Source organism: Leptosomus discolor, chromosome 8 (assembly GCF_034619465.1).
Source record: "Leptosomus discolor isolate bLepDis1 chromosome 8, bLepDis1.hap2, whole genome shotgun sequence".
NCBI classification, from domain to species: domain Eukaryota; kingdom Metazoa; phylum Chordata; class Aves; order Leptosomiformes; family Leptosomidae; genus Leptosomus; species Leptosomus discolor.
The window spans coordinates 61,531,297-61,545,790 of NC_141398.1; the positions used below are offsets into that span (position 1 = coordinate 61,531,297).

The 14,494-nt window shown below is 51.7% G+C and overlaps 1 protein-coding gene across 3 annotated transcripts in view; it reads left to right on the top strand.

The window, feature by feature from the left end:
• Positions 1-4,987: 4,987 nt before the first annotated feature.
• The window catches only part of ZFHX3 (zinc finger homeobox 3), a 112,864-nt gene continuing 103,357 nt past the window's right edge, over positions 4,988-14,494 (top strand). For 2 of the 3 annotated variants that reach the window (XM_086469184.1, XM_086469186.1), the window contains exons 1-2: positions 4,994-7,694; positions 11,231-11,727. In XM_086469184.1, coding sequence (XP_086325310.1) covers positions 4,994-7,694; positions 11,231-11,727 — 3,198 coding nt within the window. Of the gene's footprint in view, positions 7,695-11,185; positions 11,728-14,494 lie in introns of all 3 variants that reach the window. The other variant, XM_086469187.1, reaches the window with a different exon arrangement.

Sequence of the window (14,494 nt, forward strand, 5' to 3'; positions counted from 1 at the left end):
GCAGAGCAGTGCTGTCGCCTGCACTGTGCCATCCAGCCGTAGCTCCGCTCTGGACCGCCGCGGCTGTGCTCCTCCAGCCAGGTCCCAAATCTGCTTCGGGGGGGGGCGGGGGGCTGCGAGATGCAGCGATGCTGCAGGGAAGAAGCAGGGGCTTGGGTGGACTGTGTCCCGGAGGTGCGGTGAGCAAGGCGGTGGGAGCCTGGGGGTCACCGTGAGCCGCGTGGAGCAGCGATGGGACGCAAGGCTGGAGAAGGGACCAGGAGAGCCCTTCCCTGCTGCTGGGGCAGTGGGAGCGCGGGGAGTCTCCGGCACTCAGGCGGTTCTCTCTGTAACTGGAGTTCATTGATTTTACGGGAAACCGTGTTTACAGACAGAGTGCTGATCGACCTGACGAGTTGACTTCTGCCTCCTTAAGTAAGAACTACCTTTTCTTATTGACTGGCTGATAAACAGAGCCGAGAGGGCGGGGGGCAGGGAGAGGACGGGAGGTGTGGAGCGCATGGGGATCAGTCTGTCCTCCTGAGCTCTCCTTGGCCCGTGCGGGTCACTTAGGGGTGCCCCAGGGTGGGGGAAGACGCAGGGTCCATAATAGCGGACTTGTAACTACGTTGTACTCCTGCTTAGACTCTGGTTTGCTTTAGCAAGGAAATTGCTCTTTTCAGTTTAAAGGGATGATAACCTGCCGTTCCTGTGTGAATACAAACAAGTATTTCTCTGCCTCTTCCTCCCTCGGCATTGCTCTTCAGGAACAGCTTTGGCGATGAACACGGTGGGCAAGAAAAGCTTGGGTTTGCGCAGGGGCTTGGCCAGTGCCCAGGGGCTCTGGCTGGCCGTGTTTCGGCAGTGGGTTTTTCCACCCGCCCTGGAAGGGCTCCTCCATGTCGAGGGAAGGGAGAGGAGAGAAGGTTCCTTTGGAGTAGCACCTCCTGAGCCAGTTAACTTGGAGTGAGTGGAGGGAGAGATGTTAAAGCAACCCACGGCAGAAAAGCTCACCAATTAATTGGTGAGCGCTTGCAGGTTTGCCTGGCCTGGCCTGGCCGGGAGAAGAGATTGGCTTTCTTGTCAATAAACAAGTCCCCAGTGCAGCATCAAAGCTGCGGTCCTTTATCAATCGCGGCCTTCTCTTCCCGCATGTTCCTGTAACTTACCAAGCATTTATTACATTGATTTTACAATCAGGCTGTTAACCCTCCCGCCCCATCAGTCCTGCTAACCCTTTTGGCCCAGCTGTCAGTCAGGCATCTTCCTGCCAATCAAGGGTTCTTGGTAGTGGAGACCCTCGGGTTCATGTGGTACCTCACGTAGATGCGTGTTTCCTGGGGAGCTGTGCTGGCGAGCTGAACGCTCCTTCTCTAAAAGCGTTTGTCAGGTGCGTTTTGAAGTCTGCATAGGTTTTCCCAAAACTTCTCCTGGCAGAAGTACGAGGCTTATGGTGTTTCTCGTTTCACTGGTTTTTCACACCCAATGTGAATTTGGTTTGATTTGGATTGTGGTTGCCAATGCAAAAGGTAGCAGTGAGAGGGAGAGAGCATGTCATGCTGGGGGAAGGTGAATACGCGGCCTCAACGCAGAAGGATCTGGGATCAATTTTGGGAAAACGCACAGCTAAGGACAAACGTTCAGTGGGAGAGAGCTGGTGCAAGTGAGAGCTGTTACACTGCGGTGTTGAAGTGTTGTTTTAGCTAGGGTGAGCAAAAGTGGCTGATGAAGACAACTGAGCCTGTTGGCAACAGGATTATAGCACTCTTCTTATTCCACTCAGTGCACCAGGTTATTTTTATTGCGGATCAAATCACTATTTATTCCCAGTGCAGCCGCAAAGACTACTGTGTATGCCATAGAATTCAAGGGAGGTGGGGACTGGAAATGCTGCAAGGTAATATTGTGTGTGAACGCTTTGGATCGTTACCCCGTTGCAGCTCCATGTCCTTCTGTAGGTGTCCTCACCACACTTGCTTTGGGAAATGTTACTTTCTGCCTTCACAGGTCCTTGTAAATACTTTTTCTCAAGCTTCTCCAGAAGTAAAATAGGACAGAAACCTGCCCAGGTGCCTTCAAGCAGGCGTGCCCAGGATCCCAGTCTGGTGGTCAGCAGTGAGAGATTGGACTTGCTTTCTTCCTGTTCCACTTCACACAGCCTGCTTCCCACAGCCCAGGAGCGATGTTGGGGTGCAGGGGAGCATTGCTGCTGGGGCAAGGATGAGGACAGACAGAAGACACATCCCCTGCTCCATCTAACTGCTGGAACGCTTTCTGGTGCTGGCGGGGAGAGGGCAGGGGAAAGGGTGTCAGCAGCAGTGAAACACCTACTAGGCAAAAGCATTTAGGATTGTATTTGCAAAGGGGGGTGCAGAAGTAACCCCTGAAAGGACCTGCAGTATTTGGAGAACAGGGGATAGAGATCCTCTTCTCATGTATCTATTCTAACATACTGTTATCAGTGTTAATCTATATATCACAGGAATTACAATTTTCCATTGTTGTGGATTAAGAGGGCTTGGGAAAAGTGAGGGTGTATAAATACACGTGCGTCTGACGTGTATAAGTACGTGCGTCTGTCGTTACCTGTGCATCGTTGTGTAGGAAACAGTGTAAAGGGAAAATAGGAACATGTAAGGCGAATCAGAAAAAGTATGGATGTCTTCATGTAGTAGAGGAAAATAAACTGGTGGATAATGAAAAAAGAGACAACGTTAAATGTTGCTTCAGTTTCTTTTGCTTGAACAAATTCATGTACTTCAGTCAGTGCTGCTGTGGCCTGCCACCTGCTTTGCAACTCATCAGGTCTTCGCTGGCAAATTGTCGGTTCTCTTCCTACTTTTTCTTCTCTTTCCCCAGTTGTTGACGTTGTCTGCGACAGCGAGGCCCTGTGTGCTGGGCAGGTGGGTGCGCAGGGGAAGGGGAGGGCTGCCGTCCGTGCTGCTCTGCAGGAGCTCGTAGGGTCTTCCGCACCTCGAGGGCTCAAGTCGAGCTAGAGAGCGCTGGAAACGCGTTCAAGCTATGATTGTAATACTTAACGTTCAGACAGCAGTGCGGGTGGCCAAAACGGTGATGGTCTCTGTTGAAAGAGACCACGGGCACGGGCTGCCGATGTGACAGGAGCCTTTGACGGGGGAGGCCTTAAGCTCCCGAGGTGTCAGCTGTTGTGCGCACAAGTCTGCTGGGTGCGAACGGTGGTGGGGGGTCCTGACCGGCAGTCGGGTCTAGCCGGAGCTCCAGCACTGTGCACTGCTTGCGGAATCTCCAGAGCTGAAGGAGCAACTACTTGAGGATGCTCAGGGAAGAGCAGCTTTGAGGAAGCTGTAGTGAATGAGAGGGGTTTAAAGAAAGACTTAAAATAATTTGTATAACCTTAAACGTGTTATTTAGAGTAAACCCCACTGTGTCAGTTTAAGAGTAACAACACGCTGTTAAATTAAAACCCACCATGCCCCCAAACCCTTACACTGAGTATCAGCAAAAGCTTTCCCAAGCGTGTCCAGTTTTGGAATAGTCTGACAAGCAAAAATGACGCTTGGTAGAAGAAAAAATACTGTGGAAAAAATCCTGTGTGCCATTAATGACAGTGGGTCTAGAGCCTGAGTCTCTTGTTGTCTCTTGGTTCACAGATTGTAAAACCGTGGGGAAGGTGGCCTCTGCTTGCGCAGCTTTTCCTCAGTAGTCTTCTGTGGATGCTCTGTATCTGTCTGTGGACCACAGGTTAAAAATTACTTTTACGGATGAGGTAATAATGCTCTTAATTTCTGCTGGTGTTTCCTTCCACGTAGCTTGCGCAGGAGCTCTCTGTAGGAAGCAGAGTACAGCAGTGCTTCTTTGCAGACAGGATTCTTGGAAGGGCTGCAGCTGAACTGGCAGGCTCCTGCTGACTCGTGCTCTGCCCTAGTGCTCCAGCTCCTAGCGGTGGCACTGCCCGATCTCCTAGGTCTGTAACCTCGAGAAAGGTGCGTCTTACCCTGCTGGCTCTGTTAGGATTGCAGCGTGAGAGATGCTGCTAGCGCACAGAAAACAGGGTAGAGGTGTCCGGGAGCTGTGGATGGTGGCTGTGCTCAGCAGCCTGGCAGTCAGTGGGAGTTCTCTGGGTCTCGTTGTATTTGGTGGGATAGAAATAGTGGGAATGGTGTCCTTCCTTCTCCTCTAGGACCTGCATCAGCCATTTGCCTCGGGTTTGAGAGGAAGCCGGCTGCGCGCAGAGGCTGTGCCCTGCGGGATCTCTGGGAGCTTCCTGGCGCGTGGTGGGCTGACTGCTTTCCGATCCCCAGGACGGACCCTTGTCAGATCTGGAATTTCCTGTTTGGTGTCTCTCTGTTTAAACTCTGTCCAGAACACAGCAATTAAACCTCCTGTGCATGCCAAACACTGTTACTCCGAAATCTCTGAGTTGCTCTGGGTCTCATGGTCTACCACGGAGGTGCACATGTGGTAGCTCTGGTTCTGTGCTTCCCGAACTGCTAACAGAAGAGAATCCCCCAAAAATAACAGCAGCTGGCTTAGGGAGCCACAGAGTACCATTTTTACAAAGTTTTAAAGCTCCAGCACTGTTTTCTTGTAGTGTCTTAACTCTGTTTCTGTCAAAAGCTTTTCTGTTATGTCTTTCTTTGGTTTTGTTTGTGTTCTGAAGGTGTAAGGCTCTGGGGGTGGCAGTTCAGTTCCTACAATCTTCCTGCCCCGCTTCAGGAAAGGTGTTGGGGGAGTTTTCACCACCTTCCAGGTCCCTTCAATCTACCTCTAGTGTTCCTGCTTCCGTCGTATTTCCCTTGCTCGTTTCCAGCGGCGCGCTGCCTGAGGCCAGGCCGCCTCTTCTTGGAGCCCGTCTTGGGGCGCCACCTCTCACAGCCTCCCGTTTGGTCCCTAAGAGCGGGGTCGGCAGCCTTTGTGGTGGTGGGTCTTTACGGGAACTGTCTCTCCTCCCTGACTCACCCGCCTTTCTCCTTCTCTCCCCGCCTGCAGGTCCGAGCCGTACCGGGTGCAATGAGCGCTCCGTGCCGGCCCTGCCATGGAAGGCTGTGACTCGCCCGTCATCCCCGGGAAGGACAATGGGTGCGGCATCTCTCAGCACCAGCAATGGACTGATCTCAACAGCAGCGCCCACCTCCCCGACACGGCCGGCAGCATGGAGCAGCCCGCGGCGGAGAGCCGCGGCCCCCTGGACAGCCTGAGGGTCCCTTTCCCCGAGCGCGTCCCCGAGAGCAGCGCCGCGGCCGGCCCCGGCGCCGAGCCCGCCGGCAAGGAGGTGAGCTGCGGCCAGTGCGCCGCCTCCTTCGCCGGCCTGCAGAGCTACATGGAGCACCGCTGCGCCGGCGCCCGCCCGCCCCCGCCGCTGAGGGGGGAGAGCGGGAGCGAGAGCAGCGAGGACGGGGAGGAGGAGAGCGACGTGGAGAACCTGGCCGGCGAGATCGTCTACCAGCCGGACGGCTCGGCCTACATCGTGGAGAGCCTCAGCCAGCTGGTGCAGAGCGGGGGCGCCTGCGGCAGCGGGGCTCTCCCCTCGCTGCTCCCGAACTCTCTGCCCAAGCAGGGAGAGCCCTCCGCCGCCGCTCCCGTCTACCCACAGATCATCAACACCTTCCACATAGCCTCATCCTTCGGGAAGTGGTTTGAGGGCTCAGACCAGGCCTTCCCGAATACCTCAGCCCTGGCGGGCATCAGCCCCGTCCTGCACAGCTTCCGCGTCTTCGATGTGCGACACAAAAGCAACAAGGATTACCTGAACAGCGACGGTTCTGCCAAAAGCTCCTGCGTATCCAAAGATGTTCCCAACAATGTGGACCTGTCCAAATTCGATGGCTTTGTGCTCTACGGGAAGAGAAAGCCCATCCTGATGTGTTTCTTGTGCAAGCTCTCCTTTGGGTATGTCCGCTCGTTCGTGACCCATGCGGTGCACGACCACCGAATGACTCTGAGTGAGGAGGAGCGGAAAATTCTTAGCAATAAGAACATCTCCGCTATCATCCAAGGGATAGGCAAAGACAAGGAACCTCTTGTCAGCTTTCTGGAACCAAAAAACAAAACCTTTCAGCACCCTCTCGTTTCCGCAGCTAACCTCATAGGCCCTGGACACAGTTTTTATGGTAAATTCAGTGGCATCTGCATGGAAGGCGAGCAGGCCCTCCAGGCCGGGGCGGCCAGTGGAGCGGAGCCACCGGCGGCGGGTGTCCTGGCCCCCGGTGCACTCCTCAACCTGGGCGGGCTGACCAGCTCGGCTCTGAAGACTCCCATTACCTCAGTCCCCTTGGGCCCACTGGCTTCCAGTCCCACCAAATCCTCGGAGGGGAAGGACCCTGGGGTGGCAGAGGGGGAGAAGCAAGAGGGGGGCGACCAGGACAGCCTCTCGGAAAAGGCAGAGCCGGTTGAGGAGGTGGAGGAGGAGGAGGAGGAGGATGTGGAGGAGGAGGAGGAGGAAGAGGAGGAGGAGGAAGAGGAAGAAGACGAGGACGATGAGGGTTGCAAAGGACTGTTTCCGAGCGAGTTGGAGGACGAGCTGGAGGACCGGCCCCAGGAGGACGCTGGGGCTGTGGCAGGCGGCGGCAGCAGCAAAAAGGACCTTGCTCTCTCAAACCAAAGCATTTCTAACTCTCCCTTAATGCCTAACGTGCTCCAGACCCTGTCACGGGGCACAGCTTCTACTAGTTCTAATTCTGCTTCTTCCTTTGTCTTTGATGGTGCAAACAGGAGGAATCACTTAAGCTTTAACAATGAGGGCGGCGGAGCCAGCGTGGCAGAGGGCAGCAGGAGGCTGGACTTTATCGATGAAAGTGCCAATAAAGACAATGCCACAGCACCAGAACCAAATGAGAGCGCGGAGGGCGAGGACGGGAGCTACATCTCCCATCACCAGCATGCTGGCCCCCTCTGTGAACTTGGGGGTGGGGAGTGCCCCTCGGGGAGCGGCGTGGAGTGCCCGAAGTGCGACACGGTCCTGGGCTCCTCGCGGTCGCTGGGTGGCCACATGACTATGATGCATTCTCGCAACTCATGTAAGACACTCAAGTGTCCCAAGTGCAATTGGCACTACAAGTACCAGCAGACGCTTGAGGCGCACATGAAGGAGAAACATCCTGAGCCGGGTGGCTCCTGCGTCTACTGCAAAAGTGGACAGCCACACCCGCGGCTGGCACGGGGTGAGAGCTACACCTGTGGTTACAAGCCCTTCCGCTGCGAGGTCTGTAACTACTCCACTACTACCAAAGGCAACCTCAGTATTCATATGCAGTCCGACAAGCATCTCAACAACATGCAAAACCTGCAGAACGGAGGGGGAGAGCAAGTCTTCAGCCACACCGCTGGGGCGGCGGCAGCGGCTGCGGCTGCTGCGGCGGCCGCGGCGGCCAACATTGGTAGCACCTGTGGGGCCCCCTCCCCCACCAAACCAAAAACCAAACCTACGTGGCGGTGCGAGGTGTGCGACTATGAGACCAACGTAGCTAGAAACCTCCGTATTCACATGACCAGTGAGAAGCACATGCACAATATGATGTTGCTTCAGCAAAACATGTCCCAAATCCAACACAACCGGCACCTGGGCCTCGGCAGCCTGCCGTCCCCCGCCGAGGCCGAGCTGTACCAGTACTACCTGGCGCAGAACATGAACCTTCCCAACCTGAAGATGGATAGCACTTCCTCAGATGCACAGTTCATGATGGGTGGATTCCAGCTCGATCCCACCAACCCCATGGCAACAATGGCTCCATCTCTAGGTGAGGCTGAAGGGTTTTCCACCGTGTCGGTGTGCGAGGGAGGGATTGTGTTTGCGTTACCACAGAACTCCCGTGCGCAGACCGGGCGCTGTGTGCCGAATGCCTTCGCTCGGTCTCTGCGGCCCCCCACATAGTGCAGCTGCAACGTGGCAAGTTAGCTTTGTGTGGTGGTCGAGGGTGGAGACTACACAGTGGAGACCTCTCCTCTGCCTTCCCCCAGACCAGTTTTGCTCATCCTGGGAAAATACGTTACTTTTCTGGTACATTTTCTAAGGGTATTAGTAGGGTGCTAATAAAACAGTAGATGGGAATTATTGCTGACATGCATTAAATGTTCCTCCTCATTGTGAAAGCGTCCTTGCTGAAGTGTTCTCCTTGACTGGGTAAAGGGTGTGAGCAGGTTGGTGGGTAGTGTTGTGAGAGGGTCTGATCAGCCGCTGGCGCTCTGAAAGGCAGATGTTGAGTTGGTTTGTAACATGCTGTCTTGCCCTGAGAAGAAAAAGTAAGCAAGTTTTGAGAGTCACGATGAATTTAGTGGAAGGGGTGGTGTTCCTCTGCTAAAGGAACTGAGCTGAAACCATTCCTCTGATGCCGGCATCAGATACAAGACTCGAGACATGACCAGATGAGAATTATTGAAGTGGAGGGGAATGGCTGGAGAGAGAGAAGATTATTTCTCCCAGCAGATGACAAAAGCACTTAGAAATGAACTACCAAACGCCTTTTTCCTGACAACGAGCATTTGTCGTGTTCGTGTTGTCACTGTGCTTGGCACTGTGGGGGCACACCCTATCCCCACACAATTTAGCCCGAGAATTAGACTTAGAGTGGGGACAGAGGTCAGGTCCTGTCCCGATCCTCCCTCATGCTGTGTGTCACCCAGGGCCGGCAGCAGCCGGCGCGTTTGAACATCACGGCACCCTGGGACGAGACCCCCCGCGCTTCAGGTGTGGCAGATGTTGAATTGCTGCTGCCGAGAGTTTTTGACAGTGCCTTGAGGAAGTACGTGGAAAGAAGTCTGCCACTTCACCTGCTTTCCTCCAAACTAGTTGCTCTGTGCTGCACTCTGCCCTCCCTAATCTTGCCCGTCCATTGACGCTGTTAGTCCTGATGCACTCCATTACTGGGTCGTTGGTCTCGTGCATGTTCTCCTTTCCTTCAGCTATTCATAGTGCAGCTCGTTAGTAGTTCAGAAGGACATGAAAGTTGTATGAGAGAACAACACAAGATACTAAAAAAATGAAAAAGAAAACTGAGAAACTCAAGTAACTATAAATGAAAGGAATTATCTTTTTCTTTTTTTCTTTTTTTTTTTTTTTAATTTTTTCCTGTGGTGTCCCAGCTTGCATCTTTGGGAGGTCACGGACACGGTCTTTTTCAATGTATTTTCAATAGCTCCAAGTTGCCAACAGGTGTAATAGCCAGTCGTTTGTGGTAGAGCTTGCAGTGTATAAAGTTGCAGTGTCGTCTGTGGTGGGCTCGTGGAAGGCGCCCATTTGGAGCTCAGAGCCCCTCCTTGCTGAAGCACTGGGCAGTTGGCATGAGGGCAGTTGGGGGTGTTTTAACTGAAGCCTCCTAAAGTGCATGGCAAGGCCTTGAATGTAGATGACCTTGCCTGGAGAGTGATTTGTGAATTGTACACTTGATGGTTGCAAATCTCAAGCTGAGGATTACGGAGGGAGGCCCTTCCCGTGTCAATAAGCACTTGACACAAGCTCAGCTCATTACTCATATACACGTGCTATGAACTTTGCTGGAAGTGAAGCAGATTTTTCCTATTTTTATACTTCAGTCCAAAACTGGATTTGAGTAGAATATTAGTAGTTCAGAAGAGTCTGCTTTTGGGTTTTTACTGCTTGATGTGTTCGGGAGAAACAGATTTAAAGAGAGGATTTCAGGGTATATCCTAGAAGGGATGCTTAGAAAAATCACTATGATTAGGAGATACGGACCATAGGAGGCAAGCGGTCGGTTCCCTGCTCTTCAGGTATTTAGTGAGCAGGAACGCGGGAGTAGCTGTACGGAGGGTATAGCTCTTCCATGGCAGGGAGGGGTAGAGTGGATCAAGAAGAAAAGATTGACTGCTTTGATGGAAAGACAGGTTCCTGGCAGTGCACGCAGATGGGACTTTCCCTCTCTGACCAGCTCCTCCCGTATGAGCACAAGATCTGCTTGATGAAAATGAGGTACTGTTCCTCTAACAAGCTCAGCCTTCAGGTTGTCTTGTAAGCTGTAGTTCGTCCTGCTTAGGGCTGCAACGAACATTGTGCTACTGCATTTCTGCAGGAAAGATAGCAGCGTGTGTGCTGCCCAAAGCTGTGGTTACGTGCTTTCAGAAAGGTTGGAACGGTTCTGCCTGGACTTTGAGTGTCCTCCCAGCGTTGGCTGCTTCTCAGCAAACAGGTTGAAACATAGGAAATTAAAAGTTAAGGAACTAAAAATCTCTTTTTTGATTGACTGAGTGACTGTTGATCTGAAGATTCCTTTGGTAAGACTGTTACGCTGAGCTATGACGTAAGATCAAGGTAAAATACCAGAAAGCTGCGGGAGCAGCAAAAATGTCTTAAAAATGGAAAAGGAGAGCGGGGTGGAGCAAAGGTCCTAAGAAGAGGCTGGTGGTTGGTCTCTGTGCTTTGGCATAAAAAGTTAACGTTGGAAAAAGAAAGTCTCTCTGTCCACATCTTCAGAGTGCTCTGCGGTAAGTAAGAGCTTGCTGCATTTGGTTACTGTGCGTAAGCAGAGCTCGGCTCTTGGTTGGAAGGGTAGATCTGACACTTCCAGACAGTAAGCATCCTGCTGGCTTTCGCTGATGTGCTCGTGCACTCTCATTAATAGAGGTTGTCTTCTCCTTGGGCATACAAAGCATCTGTCAACGCTGTTTTAGGAAACTGTCCACCACTTTGAACTCTTGGACAAGAGATGAGATCTAGTAGTGCAGAGTGGCACTCTTCAGGTTGGTTTTTTGGTACTTGCCACATCTGCACTGTTGTTTGCTTTGGACAGCACTGCAGTGACCCAACTAATGCTCCTATCACTTGGGCTTGAGACTGTTGACCTTTTCTTATTTGGCAAGGACTGTGCTCAGGTACTGCATGAGGTAACGTTTCTTGCTTCTCCAGGTAGGCAGGAAAAAGCAGGATGAAGTGTTACACTGTTCTTGAAATGGCCACGGAGACTTTCAGTGTGGTACTTTGTCCTCTGCAGCTTTGTAGGGTTTTTCTTGCCATCTTTCATGGGCAGAGGGTTGGGCGCTTCTCCTTCAGCGGGTGGGTGGCAAGAGCTATTATGGTCCTTTCCCAGCCTCACACACCGCCTGCAATTGTTTTTTTTTCTTCAAATATCATAGAATCATTGTATGGCGCTGACCGGCAGCGCAGAGGAATAAGCAAAGGGACAGCTGTGCTTGGCTTTCGCTGTGCGTTTGGTGGGTGCAAGAGTTGCACCGAGAGCAGCGTATGTTCTGCTCTGTGCTTCTCTTCTGGCAAGTAAAGAATTTGCCTTTTCTGACCTCTTTCTCCCCTTTTTCCTTTGTGCAGTGGGCGGAGAGATCCCCCTGGACATGCGGTTAGGTGGTGGACAGCTGGTGTCTGAGGAGCTAATGAACTTGGGTGAGAGCTTCACGCAAACGAATGACCCATCGCTGAAGCTCTTCCAGTGTGCTGTGTGCAACAAGTTCACTACAGATAATTTGGACATGCTGGGCCTCCACATGAACGTGGAGCGTAGCCTCCCTGAAGACGAGTGGAAGGCTGTGATGGGGGACTCGTACCAGTGCAAGTTGTGCCGCTACAACACACAGCTCAAGGCAAACTTCCAGCTCCACTGTAAGACAGACAAGCATGTGCAGAAGTACCAGCTGGTAGCACATATCAAGGAGGGTGGCAAGGCCAATGAGTGGAGGCTGAAGTGTGTGGCCATTGGGAATCCGGTACACCTGAAATGCAATGCTTGCGACTACTACACCAACAGTCTAGAGAAGCTGCGTCTTCACACAGTGAACTCGAGGCATGAGGCCAGCCTGAAGCTCTATAAGGTAAGGGTTGGCTTTGCTTCATCTTCCTTCGTTGCCTAAGTGCTGGAACAAAGGAGGATCTATTTTGAACCAGAGTGGGTTGTGATCCTTTGGGGACAGGCCGCTCAGATCTCTCCAGCGGGACCCAGTCTCGCTTGTGCGATGCAGCTCTTCAGCCTGCGTTCTGATGGCAGCTGTGGTTGTTAAAGCCTTGGCCAATGGGTGTTCACGTCAAGGAGCTTTCATGGGGGCTGGTGTGTCTTACAACACTGCGTATAAGTGATACTTTTGCACAAAAATTTGACACAAAGTTCCTGTTGAGAATGTTGTGCGAGGTGGTATTTGCCACGCTTTTGTGGGCTCTTTCCCGTAAGGCAGTTTATCCCATACAGGATTCCTCATGAGCGCTGGAAGGGTTTCGCTGCTGTCAGAGGGGTGTGTTCATCCTGGCGTTGAGGAGGCTGGGTGGATGGAGCGGGGAGGGGTGGAGGAAGAGGGGTGCTGCCTCTGTGCTTTTGTGCTCTGTGTACGTTAATGCTGGGATCTGTAAGCAAAGTGTTGCTTGAGGCTGGAGAAGGGAGAAGGCTGCAAGAGAAGCCTGCGTACGCGTGCGTGTACTTGACCCTACGTGTGGACGGACTGGAGGCACTGCGGCTTTCCATCCGCAGCAGCGTTTGGGCTATGACTGACACTGTTTTCTTTACTTTTTTTTTTTTTTCCTTTTTGGTGGTGTTTTGTCTTTTTTCTGTGTGTCATCTTTATAACCATCTTCTCTTTCCTGGCTTGTTTCTCTCGTGCACAACCCCCTCCCCTTGCTGGCCTGAACCCTGTGGGCTGTAACCCAAGAGGAGCTCCGGATACAGTAAATAGTCTTTTCACTCGTGCAGCAGAATTGCTCCAGACGTTTCTATTGATTTTCACTGGACTTAAAGCTTCACCTTTTTCTCTAATCATCCCATAATGGCTTTAGTATGAACAATCAGGTACGAATTGCCATAAATCTAAGAAGCCACATACCTTCCATTCACACATGCTATCCCGCTCGTTGTCTTCTCATTTCTCTCAGTTTTTTTATATTCATTCTGTTCTCATCCTTTTCTTCCTGCTTTCCCCCAAATGTGGTGAGATTTTTTTTTGTGTATATGCACACAGACTACATTTTGTGCCTCTTAATTATTTCTTTCATTACTTTACATAATGAGAAATTAAAACTGGACATTGCACTGTACAGTAGCCCACCCATGTCACAGTGCAGACACATTACACTTCAAAACTCCTGGATTTTCCCTAGGAATGAGAAGTTCCAGCAAATTCGGAGAGGAAAGAGGCAGCCAGGAGTATCGTAGAAGGTTTGCCTTGAACTGAGGTGGTTGGACCTGGCTGGAGGTGAAGGAGGAATATGTTTCTGTTGAGCTTATGATTGAGGCCAAGACTGTTCAGTGATCGCTGTTACCATCATCAGTTGGGATCCAGTGTAACACAGCAGAACCTGGCTCTAAAAATGGTCAGGTCTGCACATAGGTCTCTGGACTCAGGTGTGCAGGAGACCTGAGAGAGTAAAATCAGCTTGGAAACTGGGGGCAGGAGGGTCCCAGTGAGACTTTAAAAAGCCAGCTGAGGAACTGAATGTCCTCTGTCTGTGGAATTCAGTTTGGGGTACAGAAGTGGTGTTTGAAAGCTCTATTGTGAGTTTTAGCACATAATAGTGTTCTCTTAAATATACATTGCAGAGGTTTAAAAATCTTTATCTAGACCAACTACCGTGGCTTCTTCTGGGCAAGAAGCAATCTGGGCACTAGAATTCTCTCACTCAGGGGTGGGTGGAGAAGAAAAGAAAAACCCCACCAAAGTCAGACTCGGGGACAGCTGTAGGTGCTCATAATAAAGATTCCTGAGATGCTTTCCTCAGGCAGGCAAAGAGGAATAGTCGGTTTTCAGGTTCGTAAGAGGTCCGAGCAGTTCTTGGAGCTGTTACAACCCTGTGTTGCTTCTGACACAAAAGCAGTGAAACGTCAGACTGAGAGCTCGTTTCAGGGTAATGAAGTCGGCGGTATGGTCCATAGATCAGCTTTCTAGTGTGCCTATATAAAGCCTGCAGCAGGGGTCAGCGGGTGGCTGGGTTCACAGCTTCTTGCTCCAGCGTAGCTGGAATCGGTGTTTGACTTCATGGAAAAACCTGTCTATGGTCAAGCAAGCTTCAGTGCAATTCTCCCAGTCTCCAGCGTGGTTGTGGTGCCATGTCTGTCTTGATAGCTGAAAAGATGCAGCGGGAGTGGGGGTAGTTCACAGAATGGTTTCTCTTCTCTCAGGCCTTGGTGTGGTCTGCAGTAAATTGAGATTGATTGGATGTTATTTTTCCTCTTGCTAATGTAATCCATTAGCCTGGCACATGCATAATCAGTTTAGAGCACAGTTAACTGGATGTAATCGAGTTCTTCCCTGCCTGCTGGAGAAAATCCTCTCCAGATGCTGCTGGGTGAGAGCGCATACTAGGCTTATCACACACAATCCTCCTTATTCTGCTTTTTTGCCATTTTTCTCTTAAATCACATGTTAATGGCTGCTTGTGTTGCCCAAGAGCCACTTCTGTTAGTGCTACTTGCTGCCAAAAAATGTGATCTGGAGACACTGGAGCCTGTAGTCTGGTGAGCCTTTTAGTCTTCTCCTGCAATGCTTCCAGTGCCGGAGGAGAAGGTCTGGTCTTCTGCTGCCATCTTCGTCCAGCACATTGCAATAGCTTGCATCAGACCTCTTCCCATGTCAGTGATGAGGGCACAGGGATGTTGCA